The 13,210-nt window shown below is 52.9% G+C and overlaps 5 protein-coding genes across 5 annotated transcripts; 3 read left to right on the top strand and 2 right to left on the bottom strand.

The window, feature by feature from the left end:
* The first annotated feature begins 138 nt into the window (after positions 1-138).
* On the top strand, positions 139-987 carry VE01_05568 (uncharacterized protein). The gene has a single exon (XM_018275031.2). It carries the CDS (start codon positions 285-287, stop codon positions 822-824), a length of 540 nt encoding a protein of 179 aa, XP_018130683.1. The 5' UTR covers positions 139-284; the 3' UTR covers positions 825-987.
* Positions 988-1,636: 649 nt separating this feature from the next.
* VE01_05567 (uncharacterized protein) lies at positions 1,637-3,031 on the top strand. The gene is made up of 2 exons (XM_018275030.2): positions 1,637-1,876; positions 1,919-3,031. Exons 1-2 carry the CDS (start codon positions 1,686-1,688, stop codon positions 2,793-2,795), a joined length of 1,068 nt encoding a protein of 355 aa, XP_018130629.1. The 5' UTR covers positions 1,637-1,685; the 3' UTR covers positions 2,796-3,031.
* A 670-nt stretch (positions 3,032-3,701) lies between these two features.
* Positions 3,702-9,625, bottom strand: VE01_05566 (uncharacterized protein). Its single transcript, XM_059463710.1, has one exon. It carries the CDS (start codon positions 9,230-9,232, stop codon positions 3,722-3,724), a length of 5,511 nt encoding a protein of 1,836 aa, XP_059319719.1. The 5' UTR covers positions 9,233-9,625; the 3' UTR covers positions 3,702-3,721.
* A 316-nt stretch (positions 9,626-9,941) lies between these two features.
* Positions 9,942-11,176, top strand: VE01_05565 (uncharacterized protein). The gene is made up of 3 exons (XM_018275028.2): positions 9,942-10,042; positions 10,259-10,332; positions 10,432-11,176. Exons 2-3 carry the CDS (start codon positions 10,269-10,271, stop codon positions 10,974-10,976), a joined length of 609 nt encoding a protein of 202 aa, XP_018130684.1. The 5' UTR covers positions 9,942-10,042; positions 10,259-10,268; the 3' UTR covers positions 10,977-11,176.
* On the bottom strand, positions 11,115-12,988 carry VE01_05564 (uncharacterized protein). Its single transcript, XM_018275027.2, has 2 exons — positions 12,839-12,988; positions 11,115-12,793 (listed from the first exon to the last, which is right to left on the bottom strand). Exons 1-2 carry the CDS (start codon positions 12,841-12,843, stop codon positions 11,329-11,331), a joined length of 1,470 nt encoding a protein of 489 aa, XP_018130698.1. The 5' UTR covers positions 12,844-12,988; the 3' UTR covers positions 11,115-11,328.
* Positions 12,989-13,210: the final 222 nt, after the last annotated feature.

Below are 13,210 nucleotides of genomic sequence, written 5' to 3'. Positions count from 1 at the left end.
CGCTGCTACTAAGTAGAATAGCTAAAGCTATAGTTTGAGGTGGCACTAACGTTGCGACCGTAGGGGATACAGCCTAATTTAGAAGGGTAGGTGTAGGGGTGGGTGCGGCCTAAGGCAGCAGCAAAATCCCTCATTGTGATTCCGGGGTAGTAGAGGTTATATTCGCCTTCTACTGTAGTACTGTCGTGTTATTTATAGCGTTCTGTCATTTGTAACGCCGTGTTATTTGTAACGTAACCCGACCTATCCCCCATCAATCAGATCTACAATAACCCTCCTCGGCCATGGCTTCCACCAACCTCCTCCTCACCCGCGCCACCCTTCTCTACATCTCCTTCGTCCTCATGGTAGCCGTTCACTTCGACCTCTTCAAACGCGGCCCCATCCCCATCCTCACCCCGCTCTCCCACCACCTCGCCACCCTGCTCTCCCCGTTTACGACCTGCGTCGGCCCGCTCTGCCTCCTCGCCGCCATCCGCTACTCCACGCACGCGAAGTGGCGCCACCACCGGAGGTCGCGGCAGCTGGTGTTCCTCGTCGTCGTGTTGTACTCGGTCCTGGCGCTGCTGGCGTACGCCGCTCTCCGGAGGACGAGGAGCGGGGTGCGGAAGGCCTTGTCCCACGGCGAGTGGTGGTGGAAGGTGCCGGTGGAGGCGGCATTGCTAGTGCTTGTGGTTGTAGGGGAGAGGAACAGGGCGGTGTGGGATGGGGGTTATATTAATAGGGTATTAGATGGGAAGTATGAGAAGATGAGTGCTATGGAGGAGGAGAAGAGGTTGGAGAGGGAGGCGAGGGATTTGAAGAAGAGAGGAGGTATGGCGTGATAGGTTTAGAGGAGGATCTTAGGAAGGGGAGGCGGTGAAGCTGTAGTTAAGCATGCTAGAACTAATCGAGTAGCTAGAGGATCAAGTCAACATCTTCGCGTTCGGGCTGCTAGCGAGTGCCTTTACTATAGTGCTCCTGCTAATTAACCACCTTAAGACAGAGCTTAACAAGAGTTCTTCTTATACTACGTAATTACAGTAAAGGGTTTTAGTGATTAAAGAGGGTAAGAGGGGGGCAGCTACTAGACGTAAAGAACAAGGTCCTCCTTAAAAACATCTATATATATCTATAATACTTTAAATAGCTAGGATGGCTTAGGGTAATAGATTATAAGGATAATTAATCTTATTTGTAGTTAGGTAGGTACATTATAGGGAGTTTAATAGATGTAGTTAATTACCTACTATATTATTTCTTACTATTATAGTAAATAGTCATCTTTATTAAAGAGTGTAAATTAAGGTTATAGGCGTGATAGGGAATGATGAGAAACAGAGGCGATAGGGAATAGCAAGAGGAACTAGCGCGATGGGAAATGGCGAGAGGAACGGGCGCGATAGGGAACGATGAGAGAAACAGAGGCGATGGGGAATGGACGCGATAGGGAACAACGAGGGTAACTATCGTAATATGGAACAGTAAGGGAAACGGGCGCGATGGGGAATGGCGAGGGTAATGGGAAATGGAACATTTAAACCCTCTAAAACGATATCGAGGCTCGGAGTCGGAGGAACCTTACCACCTATGAACGATGGCAGCACTCTTTCAAATCCTTCGGCGTGTCTCTAAACCTCCGAGATGGCGAGCGCATTCTCATATAGTACCTCTCCCCCGACTAAAAATGATCTCTACCAACTCCCATGGCGGAACCAACTATGCGCGCCGTTGGCGTGTCTGCCTTTGCTGGGCCTGCGAAATATGAACACCTCATCCTCCCTATCCCTACCATCACAGGCGATGAAGACATACTCGTGCGTGTGAAGGCGACTTCTCTCGCGGGTCCTGACGTTGCCCGCGCGGCGGGGACCTTGCGCATCGTCCAGACCATCAAGTTCGTCTCCCTTCTACATCGAGAATCACACTAATTTCCTAGACTTCCTGTAATTATCGGCTCTGACTTCGCTGGAACTATCGCTGCAGTTGGGTCGGCCGTCACAGCTTTCCGCCCCGGGGACCGCGTATTTGGATTCACCGTCAACGGCGGCGGCGCAGCAGAGTATCTCCTGCTGAAACCACACCGCATGCTCTGTCTGGCCAAACTCCCGGATAATATATCATTTGAAGATGCGTCTTATTTCCCTTCGACGTCCCTCACGATAATCCAGGCCCTTGACGCCGCTGAGGCCGCAATCCCAGGCGGCCTCAAAGGCAAGACAGTCTTCATCCCTGCAGGTCTGAGCGCAACTGGCTCGCTCGCCTTACAACTCCTCAAGCCCGTGTACGACGTGAAGAAGGTCATCACAACCGTTTCCACCGCCAAGGTTTCCCGCATCATTGAGCTATTCGGTGAAGGGAAAGTAGACCAGACCATTGACTACACCACCCAAAATGTCGTCGAGGCGATTGGGCCGCAAACCGTGGACTTCATGCTGGACACCTGCTATTCGTCCATGAAATATATCCAAATCATGAAACCGGGAACAGGCATCCTATACACGCTCACCGGCAAGAAGGGAGCGGACCTCAGAGAGGACTTCCCTACCGCGCCCTGGCTGGTGGCGAAAATCTTGGATGTTGCCAATGCGGTCCAAACTTGGAGAGTGTCGCGATGGGGGGTTGCCTATAAACCAGTATTTACCAAGATGAGTGTTTATGATCTGCAGAGGGTTGGCGAATGGGCACAGAGCGGAACGGTGAAGGCGATTGTTGGTGATACTGCGGACCTGGCGGATCTGGAGCGGGTGAAGGCTTTGGCCACGGTAGTAGAGAAAAAGAACGGATTGGGAAAGTACATAATCACTATTGAGTAGGCTTACTCGATCTATGCAGAGAGCGGATTGGAAAGTACATAATCACTATTGAATAAACCTGTTCGATCTATATATAGAGAACGGATGGGAAAGCACATAATCACTATTGAGTAAACCTGCTCGATCTATGTAGAGAAAGGATGGGAAAGTACATAATCGCTATTGAGTAAACCTGATCGGTCAATGTAGAGAACAGATGGGAAAGTACATATCGCCATTAAGTAGCTATGTAAACAGAGTATATAAACACTTATTATCCTCCCAAACCAACAAACGAGGGTATAAGACGACTCGCTCGTCCGTACACACTACATGCGCCAAAGTCACCACCCATATACAGTACACCTATTCCGTCTCCCTAATCACAACTCCAGCCCGGAATTCCCTCCTACTCTCTTTCCGGCCGAGGGTCAGCTTGCTCAGCCGCTTCCTCACGCTCCCAACCTTGCTCCCCACGCTCGTGGCCGTCGTCGGTCGGTTCAACCCCTCACTCCCATGACTCTCGCTCCTCCGGAGCCCGCTTCCATCCGCAGTATCCGTATTCCAATCCCCCTCGCTATCGCCACGCCCAAAGAAACTGCGGCGGTTCTCCTTCCCGCGACTGACACCACTGCGGATCGACGACCCCTCGTCACTGCTCTCCTTCCTCGCCTGTCCCCCCTTGAACGATACGGGCGGCCCCGTCTTTGGCGGTCGGTTCAGAAAGTTCAGCTTTCCAAGCTCCTTTCGCCGCGTGGGACTCTCCGGCATACTCGAGGTCGTCTGCATCGTGCTGCTGTGCTTCAGACTTGGCTTTGGCTGAGGGGGGCTTGGGAAATCAGAGGCGAGTTGTGGCGAGGCGACGGACCACGTTGGCGCAGGCGTTATCTGACGCGGCTGGACCGGCGCGAGGGTGACGAGCTCGGGGCCGAAGGTTGATTCAAAATCTAAACTGTTAGCAACGATGAATAATAGGAACTCATAAACTCACGTGAAGTCAGCTCTTCTTGTCTGTAGCGGACGGTGGGGTGCATGGATCTCGAGAACATGGTCAGGATGCGCTTGATCATGATGGCATGGTCGATCAGGGCCATCTTCAGTGCGCTCTCAAGAGGCGAGAGAATGACCACTTGTTCCTCGCCATCCTCGTCGAACGAAGGAAGCGGAAGAAGGGCTCTGTATCGTGCAATCGACGACTCCGATGAATGGGATACAGATATGGAGATTGCTTCGATGAGAAGAGGAACCACAGCTTCGTCGCCATCAGCGGCCTTTCTTTCAACAGAAGTCATTTCTTGGGTCTTTCGAACCGTCCGCTCAAGAGCAGTCTGCAGCGGAGACAGGCGGATCCTCTCCACGGTGATGATTTCGCTCCTCCGCGAGATCGTAGGGAATTGATCGGCCGTGATGTAGACCATCTTCTCCGCGAAATGCTCCTCAACTGGTCCAGAAGTGTTTCGTGACACAGTCGTGGCAAATTGCTGGCAGTGGGCGGACAAGAGATAATCCCTCGTCACGTTCGCCACCTTGGCTCGCTGGAAAACGGCGTGATCCAGGTTTCGATAAGGACCAAGTGACGAGACCTTCAAGAACTGACCTTCAACATCATCAGATTCGAGTTGGGTGACAATCTGTGCGCCTGGGTACTGCTCTTGAAGGTGGTCTGTGAAGGCCGACGTCTTCTCTGCCGGTGCCCCTTCAAATACGAACTCCTTGTCTCTCACGCCAGGTGGGAATCCCAATCCTCGGTAGGCAACACGGAAGTACTTCATCATCGGTTTGTTGCTCTTGGCTATACACTCATAGACAGAACCAATCGCTTTCTGCGTCCTAGCCAGCTTCGAAAAGTCGAACACATTCTCTTCATACTGCTCCCGCAACTCCTTGTACGCGACAAGAGCGCTGCTCCAAGCATCGCCTTCTTCGAAATGCCTAATCATATCAAAGTAGATGCGTTCCTTGCGCTCAAAGGCACTTTGAGCGGGGAAATCCGGATCCGATAGGGGTGGAAGAATCTTTAGAGGATCCCAATCGTACAGATCAGCATGAAGGCGCAGCGCAAGCCCTGCTTCCGTAAAGTTGCGGGATTCTGCTTGTACAACCGAAAGTTGATGAACATAACGGATGAATATCTCCTCTTTCTGCATGTCTCTGAGGAAGTCCATCAGGCGTAATCGGTCGATGAGTCCTGATGCTTCGTTTGCATTGTCCGCACTGTACACGGCGACGAGCAGATCCAAGAACTCGTCAATAGTCGCAATCATATCGCTCAGCGAGGCATACATGTTGTCGTCTTGCATTGTGGACAGAGGCTCAAACAGCTCCAAGAGCTCATTGATGAAGAATTTCTGCAGTATGCTTTCGGTTAGAGGCTTCGACTTGAAGAGCAGGTCGAGAGAGTCAATCATCTCCATTTGTATTGTTGAGAGGTCTTCACTTAGATTCCACTCGCTCGCAATCATGGTCTGCAGCACTTCGACGGCAACGCGACGTAGACCTTCATGCACGCTCAGGCACAACTCCACGATAGGACCGACAAGCCCTGGCACATACTGCACTTGGTAACCGCCAATCTTCTGCAGCCCATAACGTTGCTTCTCTTCCTGGGTCGTTTCCCAGCCAATCGCTTCCCAGGTACGTCGCAAGAGTTCGGCTCCCTGTTCTCTGATATCGCCCGCAATCTTCCACACGGCGCGTCTCTTCTGCTCGGGGAATGTCTCCAACGCGAGTGCGTCGCTGCCAATAAGCTTCAGTAGCGTGGTGAAGAACGACTTCCATAGATCCGTATTGTAATCCATGCCAGCCTCTTCTTCCGGGTCCGGCAGGAATGATTCGAGCAAGATCTTTGCAATATATTCGAGAGTTTTCATGGTAGATCGGTGGTGGTAAATGCGTATGCTCAGCCATGATTTCGGGAACGCCTCACACTCCAGAATGCTCGTATGAACGCGAAGCGCATCTTGCAAGAGCGTGGACATCTCATCTTCCGCCAACTCCAGCTGCATTCCTTGTGGACGATTCGATACAGCGGACAAGATTGCGGACAGCTCAACAAGCGCCTCATCAAACTCGGGCTTGCTGCCTTCGATTGGCTTGGTCGGGAATGGATATGAAGAAGGAAACAGCAAGGACAGTCGGCTGCTTGGTCGCCTCGGTGCCCTCTGGATCGCGAGATAAGAGTCGATGATCTTGGGAATATGATCAGGTATTTCAGGACCAAGCATCTCAATCTGTGTCGACAGGACAGAGCAGCAAAGTCTAACTTGGTCGTGCCACTGCGACGTAACCTCTGCGGTCTTGCCCCAGTGAGGCGCAATCCACCTCACCGTATTAGTTGCTAACGCGGCTTTCTGGTCCGGTTGAGAGAAAAGTTCGAGTTTCGCGTAGTTGATGATCAAAATAAGCTTGTACAAGACGAGCTTCCCCTTGACTGCTGAACACGAGTCCATAAAGTCAATCGCGATATGCAAAATTTCCTCCGTAGAAAGCAATCCAGTCAGCTCGGGCAGCCAGCCCTGGAAATGCTGCACAGCCAGCGTCTGACTGCCGACTAATATCGGTGCCGTATTGCGCATGAGCGCATCCAGCGCCTTGAAAATCCCTCGAAGGTGCCGGGAGAATCCAGGAGAACCGTTTGAGATTCCAATGTCGGCCTCCTTCACAATTTGTTGTCCTCGCGCATGCGTAATGAACTTCAAAATGTGTCGGGTAACCTTGAATGTAGCTCGCAGTCGCTTCGAAGACTCGGCATCGGTTGGATCCGAAAGAAGGCGAACAAAACTTCTGACCAGACAAGGAGTTGCAAAGGGATAGTTGAACTGGGTCTCCGCGTAATGGTCGACAAGAGGACCGAGATTAAATCGGCGGTCGTGAACGATTCCAAGGACAGTGACCAACGCATTGAACACAAGATCTTCAAACGTATCATTGCCAGCATGCTCAACCAACACTGCAAACATGGAGTCGAGAAGATCATTCAAAAGCTTAACAATCTCAATCTCCGGAACAAACACCAGCCGTTTGAGGAGATCCGACAACTCGCCGATAGACTGATCTTTCCAGTTCAAGAGACCAAGTAGGACTTTATCTTGCGAAAATCGAGTGCTGCACAGATACGTCTGTACTCTCATCTTTGACAACGGTCCGGTAATTGCCTCGTCTTTAGAAACATCATCTTTGCCGCGTGCGTTCCAGGGCGCTCCAAGATAGCCTCCCCGGCCGTTCGTGTCTGGCCTTGTGTGAGTTGTCGTCTCGTCGTACTTGTACATCAGTAATGAGTGGTGGCCATCGCGTATAAACGCCTGCTGGTGCCACAGAGGAAGGTGGGAGATGGCGAATGGTTGGTTTGGCGCGTCAGAAACGAGTATTGCCAGGTGGCAGCCAGGAACATCTTGGGGCGGCACGACCAACCTGATAGTCTGATTCCATGCCTCACCACGCTCTGTAACCGTCGACTCCCAAGAACTGGCAGGTTCGCCATTCGAAGAAGGATATATGCAATTTTCTATCCTCTCACCAGTTGCCCGTCGGACTTCCATGGTGACCTGCAAGTTGTGGCAAGTCATTTGCGTTGACAGCGCTGTGGCAGAACCAGCGGCGCGTGACAGCAGCGCACCTCGTGGGAGCGTCGCCTTGTCAATTGTGACGTAAATATCGGATCGCGGCTTTGTTGGTGCTCCAGAGAATCCCAGTTTGTTCGTGCGGCTGATATTCGACAGGAGAGTCGGCGTAGCCTTGATTAAACTCTCTCCATCTTCACTGGCGAAATGCCGAAGGTTCAGATGCATGCGCTCAGCCTTTGCGGACTTCTCATAGCAGCCTGTGTTGCTTTCAAGCAGATCCCGAATGACTTCATCCCAACCTTCGCCCAGAGTTTGGGAATCCGGATTGAAGTCTGCTGAAGGCGTCCATATAGACATTACTTGCTCCACATCTGCGTCTTGCTTCATAATCGAAGTCAGCTTCAAAGCACCCACACCGACTGTCCTAGAGACAACCTTTCCGGTTGCAGTTCGTGGAGGCGTCCTTCCTGTTTTTGAGTCTGAAGTATTTGGCAGGTGTTCCACTTCCTTTTCAGCAACGGAACTCATCTTGGAAACTGGCGAGTTTCGCGAATGGGTGGCCCGCTGCGAGCTCTTCCCCCACATCAAGCTTCTGCGCGCCGATTTTCCAACACTTCCAGACAATGATGTCTTCTCGCCAACAGATGATGGAAGGTTCTCACGGGACACCATTCCGGACCGAGACTCGGGCTGCTTGCCATGCAGTGGCTGTTGATTCTGCTGGACCTTTGCTACGAGGAACACCTCAGTGTCCGCCGAGTTTGTGTCGCCAATGTCTGCCGACGTCAAGTCCATGAACAGCGTCCTCATATCTCGAGCAGTGGCCAGACTTTCTAATGATCCATTGGGAGGGATCTCGAGCACGAAACTTTCCGATAAGGTAGCTGGAAATGCTTGTTGTGTTCTGGACGCCAGGTATAAGACGAGGGTTGTCGTCTCGGTCGACGCGCCAACAAATCCTTTGACGTCTACCAGCAAGTGGTGCAGAGCAACCGACTCCACTTGATGTTGAGGATTCTCTTCGAGGCAGCTCATCATCGACTGGAGCGATGTAATCTCCACGGCTGAATCTTCCCCCGTCAAGACCCTGCCTCGTTCTGTAGGGCTCCTGACAATAACTTCGCCGCTCACAAGCTTGTTCCCCTTCACCAGATCCCATATGGTCTTCTCTCGGAGCTGTTCCACTTCGTGGGTGGTCAAGACGTTGTGTAAGAGTTGTTGTCTCGATTTATCCAGCCCTTGGACGAGGCTCGTCATCCTATCCAGCAGCGGGTATTGCCTCGACAGTAACAGTTCGTGGAGGTTCGCCGAGTGCCATTCTCGTAGGCACGATGCGATTTCGTCCACGAGTGGTTCGGAGAGGGAGGTCGGTGTCTCGTCTCCAATGTTCAGCATGGGGACGGGAGCTGCAGGTTTGGGGGCATTCGTATCTCGCGCGACGGGTGGTAGCGTTCCATTTCGCAGGTCGTCGCGCAGGCTGTTTCTCTTCTTCGCATTCTTCGTCCCGTTCGTGAGACTCTGTGCGATTTTGTTCAAGCTATTCGCGCTGCCTTCGCTCTTGCTCAAAGTATCGTCATGGTAGCCATTGAGTTGGGGGCTCTCTGTCAAATCCTCCTCACTGCTATCGCCCAAGACTTCCCTGACCTCTACGCAGCTTCTGGGGAAGATGCCGGAGAAGACCCGAGATTCCAGCGTCTGGCCCTTCACGCTGGTCAAGCCTGCCAGTAGAGATGGCGGCGCAATGAGGTATCCCCTGAACCAATCTCCATTCTTCCCACCCTGTTCGATTATGTAGAGTTCATCGCCGAGTTCGAGTGGAAGGTCCGCCGCATTCTGAGCTTGGAAGGGAAAAGTTGCGACAGCGAATGCGATCCGAGGTAGGGGTTGCCAGGGCATTGCTCTCGTTGCGCCTTCACTTCAGGACTTTTGATAGACCCTATTATGATCGATTGTCACAAGTCATCAGGGTCGAGGGCCTTTCTGTGCTTCGAAATAATCCACGGTCGCGGGTTTTTTGGTCGAGTTGGGTTCGCGTCAAGAAGGTCGGATTACAGAAGTGTCAATGCGATTATAGATACCCCTGAAAGTCTGACAGGTACCGATAAAGAGTGGGAAATCGTTTTGGGCACGGTCGCAAGAAGACCACAGCAATCAATTGCGCGTCAGAGATTGTTAATACAGTACAAAATCAAATGGAGTTCAGGCAGATAGTACAGAAAGGCGCAAGATAACATGAAGGGATTCACAGTGTCGTACGTAACACACTTGGAGCACACCACAGCATTATCAAACTCCACTCACGGACCTCAAGAGCCAAAGGGCCAAATTCTTTTGAGGGACCGAGTCTTGAGGGGCTGGCCAACCACACACACGCGCACTGGCCATCGGCTAAATAAAGGGTCCGTGCCGGTCTACTGCAAGTACGGATTATGGAGCTATTCTGGTTTGGGTGGTGAAATGCACGTGATGTCCATTTTGGTTGTGGTGGGGCCTGATATCATTTCAACCTGACATTTATGGCACCAACATTTCGGTTAAATAACACACAACCACGCTAAACTCAATTCTTCGCCATTAGGGTTTGCTTACCTCATCCCCACTGCAAGAATATTTCGAAGTTCGAGATCTGAACTTTCGACGAACTCCACGCACGACACCTCCGCCAAACGCCCACCACATACACATTTGCGCTTCAGAAATCACCTGGTATGTACAAGCCAGAGTCGATGGCATCGATGCGCACATTCAAACCGAACCTCTCAATGAATTGCCGCCGCATCGTTCCACAGACTCGTCGTCCTCCAATCTTCCGAAGCACAAGACTCCTCACGATCACAACAAACCCCCCATAACACCTCCACTCGCACACCTCCACCATCACACATATACACAGACACAGGCTAACCTCTTCTTCACTGGCAGAATCGCAATCATGGGTATCTCTCGCGACTCCAGGCACAAGCGCTCCGCTTCAGGAGCCAAGCGTTCCCATTACCGTGCGTAGTAGAAGCCCGTATGAGCTGGGCACCCTTCACCGGGTGTCCACGATACGTTCCAACCTGTCGAAAATATCTCTAATGATCTTTTTGTTGCAGGGAAGAAGCGCGCTTTCGAAGCCGGCCGCCAGCCAGCCAACACCCGTATCGGCGCCAAGCGCATCCATCTCGTCCGCACCCGTGGTGGCAACCGCAAGTTCCGCGCCCTCCGCCTCGACTCCGGCAACTTCTCGTGGGGATCTGAGGGTATTGCCCGCAAGGTCCGCGTCATCACCGTCGCTTTCCACCCTTCCAACAACGAGTTGGTCCGCACCAACACCCTGACCCGCTCCGCCGTCGTCCAGATCGACGCCGTTCCTTTCCGTCAGTGGTACGAGGCCCACTACGGCGCCAACCTCGGTCGCCGTCGCCAGCAGAAGACTGGTGAGGTCGTCGAGCCAGAGAAGAAGTCCAAGTCGGTCGAGAAGAAGCACGCCGAGCGCCTGGCCTCCCAGGGCAAGGTCGAGGCCGCTCTCGAGAAGCAGTTCGAGGCCGGTCGCCTGTTCGCCGTCGTTTCGTCCCGCCCCGGCCAGAGCGGCCGTGTTGACGGTTACGTTCTTGAGGGTGAGGAGCTTGCTTTCTACCAGCGCCAACTCCGCAAGTAGACTGTCAATTAGGTGTTTACTGGGGCGTGTATTTTTTGTTTGTGGCATGAGCATCAGCTACAGGGCTCCGGATAGGTGTCAGGGAAGCAAAGCACTCAGTTGCTGAACGAATCAAAAGATCGCAATAACCACAATTTCGAGGCTATGAGTGATTTGTGCATGTTTTGCTGACTTATCGAATTGTATATATGTGCAGGAACGCTCGCCTTGGTATATAACGTGGAAAACGGTCGTGATCATTCTTCATAAATCGTAAACAAATCTCCACCCATTCCAAAAATAACACTTCAGAGATCACCCATATCCAATCCTCCCTGCATTTCCGCCCGTCATCCACATATCAGTCAATGAACTAAACCCCCCACGTCCAAACGGCTCGTCGCGGTGCAACCTCCAACTCGGAAAGGTCCATCTCCAAGGGCCGATCTCCGCTGTTGGGAGCGTCCGTGACTTCCTGGCTTTGGATGGGATCCGCCTGCTTCGAGTCCGAGAGGGTATCTGCATGGACGTCCAGCTTCTCCAGTTCCTCAGCTCCGCCTGTCGCGCCTCCCTCCTCCACAGCGCCACCTACCGCACCCACTTCCTCTCCTCTCTCAACCCCATCTTCCGCCACCTTCACGTCTTCATCCTGGGGATACACCACACCCTTTCCCTTCCAATTCCTCGCCTCCTCCATAACAGCCTCTCCTCCCTCATCATACACCATCTCTCCCCTCCCATCATGAATCAAATCCCCCCTCGGCGGCTCAACCGTGATCTCCCCACTCGTATCCATCTCATCATCCACAAACCCACCCAACTCCCCCACCATAGCCTCCAGATCCTCTCTCAGTGCACATTCCCTACACCTCCACTCAACTTCCGCATCTCGATCCACCCCACCCTCCGTCTCCCCCGCAGTATCAACACTCACCCCCTCCTCACCACAACACCCCGCATGCCAAAGCCCGTCACATCCCCCACACCACCTCACGGCATCCTCGTCCACGGCAGCTAAATCCCCCCCGCAGCTCTCGCAGTGCTCCTCTCCTCCCCCTTCCACTATCCTCAAACACTCCTCCACCGCTGCTAAATCACCCTCGAGTACCTCAGCCCATACATCCAGCGCGCCGGCCTCTTTCAGCCTTCTGCTCCCCTCCTCGGCTAATTTAGCCAGGCGGTCGTTTTCCTTTGCCAGCGCCCCAGTCGCGCTGAGCAGCTGCGCCTGTTGTGTGGCTAGGGCGATGTTCATAGCGTGCAGATCGCGCGCGCGGGCTTCAATGGGGTGGGTGTAAGCAGTTCCTGTGGAGAGGATTGTTGCTTCGAGGGCGGCGCGGGCGGAGGTTAGCGTCTGTGTGTCTGTTGAGGAGGGGGAGGTGGAGAGGGAGGCGGTGGAGGTGGAGGCTAGGAGGGCGGTGCTGGAGAGGCTTAGGGAGGTGGTGGGGTGGGAGTGGGTTGATGTTAGGGAGGGTGGGGGGATGGGGGCTGCGACGGGAGCTGGAGCTGGAGCCGGGATTTCGGGGGGGTTGCCCAGTGTTGAAGGTGTGGGAGCGGTGGCGGTGGGGAGTGTTGGCTGGAGGGGTGTAGAGGTTGGTGGGAGAGTGGTTGGTGGGAGGGTGACTGGTGAGGGTGCAGTGTGGGAAGCATCTATTGTCGTTGCTTGCGGTTGTATTGGATCGCTGGCGCTGTTGTCACCAGCCGCGGCGATGAACATCTCTGCTCCATCTTTCGGGACTTCACCAGCCGTCGATTCTGGTAGCTGCTGAGGACCACTCGGCGGTGGGACAGACAGCGCGATCTGTTCCTCAACTCCGCCTGGCGCTGGACCTACGGGTTCCCTATAACTATTAGCTAGGATCAGAGAGGGGGAAGGTGTTTCTTACGCCATTATCTCAAACGAGCATGCATATAGCAGGAAGATGAGATGAGTTTCAACGGCGCCTGGAATGCATGATGGATCTGGTGACAGGGCAGCAGAGCTTAATTAAGCGCCGATGTGGGTGGTAAGGCTGAAGCTGCGTGATCTGTGTGATGGCGGGGTAAATTGGTGTGGGGGTGCAGGGTCCCAACGAAATGAAGTGAAGGGTATTTTCAACAGGTAAGGATATAAAATCAAGGTTTGCAAGCTTCTAAGAAAGGGTTTGGTTTTTTAAATCTCTTCGGGTGATCATATTAATATTTTCAAATATATAGCACACACTTCTCGCTGTGTTGTGGTTTCCTTGTGGTTTCAATATTTTTTTTCCATTTAAAAT

This window comes from Pseudogymnoascus verrucosus (assembly GCF_001662655.1).
Source record: "Pseudogymnoascus verrucosus strain UAMH 10579 unplaced genomic scaffold scaffold_20, whole genome shotgun sequence".
Classification (NCBI taxonomy): Eukaryota; Fungi; Ascomycota; class Leotiomycetes; order Thelebolales; family Thelebolaceae; genus Pseudogymnoascus; species Pseudogymnoascus verrucosus.
The sequence above is the reverse complement of the archived record's forward strand: the minus strand, read 5'-3'. Positions and strand labels throughout refer to the sequence as shown.

What these genes read in the sequence shown, in the direction of transcription:
- VE01_05568 (XM_018275031.2), top strand. Translation starts at nt 285, where the DNA reads ATGGCTTCCACCAACCTCCTCCTCACCCGCGCCACCCTTCTCTACATC.
- VE01_05567 (XM_018275030.2), top strand. Translation starts at nt 1,686, where the DNA reads ATGGCGGAACCAACTATGCGCGCCGTTGGCGTGTCTGCCTTTGCTGGG. An exon ending in CGCATCGTCCAGACCATCAA is followed by an intron (nt 1,877 to 1,918) that starts GTTCGTCTCCCT and finishes CTAATTTCCTAG; the next exon opens with ACTTCCTGTAATTATCGGCT.
- VE01_05566 (XM_059463710.1), bottom strand. Translation starts at nt 9,232, where the DNA reads ATGCCCTGGCAACCCCTACCTCGGATCGCATTCGCTGTCGCAACTTTT.
- VE01_05565 (XM_018275028.2), top strand. Translation starts at nt 10,269, where the DNA reads ATGGGTATCTCTCGCGACTCCAGGCACAAGCGCTCCGCTTCAGGAGCC. An exon ending in AGCCAAGCGTTCCCATTACC is followed by an intron (nt 10,333 to 10,431) that starts GTGCGTAGTAGA and finishes TTTTTGTTGCAG; the next exon opens with GGAAGAAGCGCGCTTTCGAA.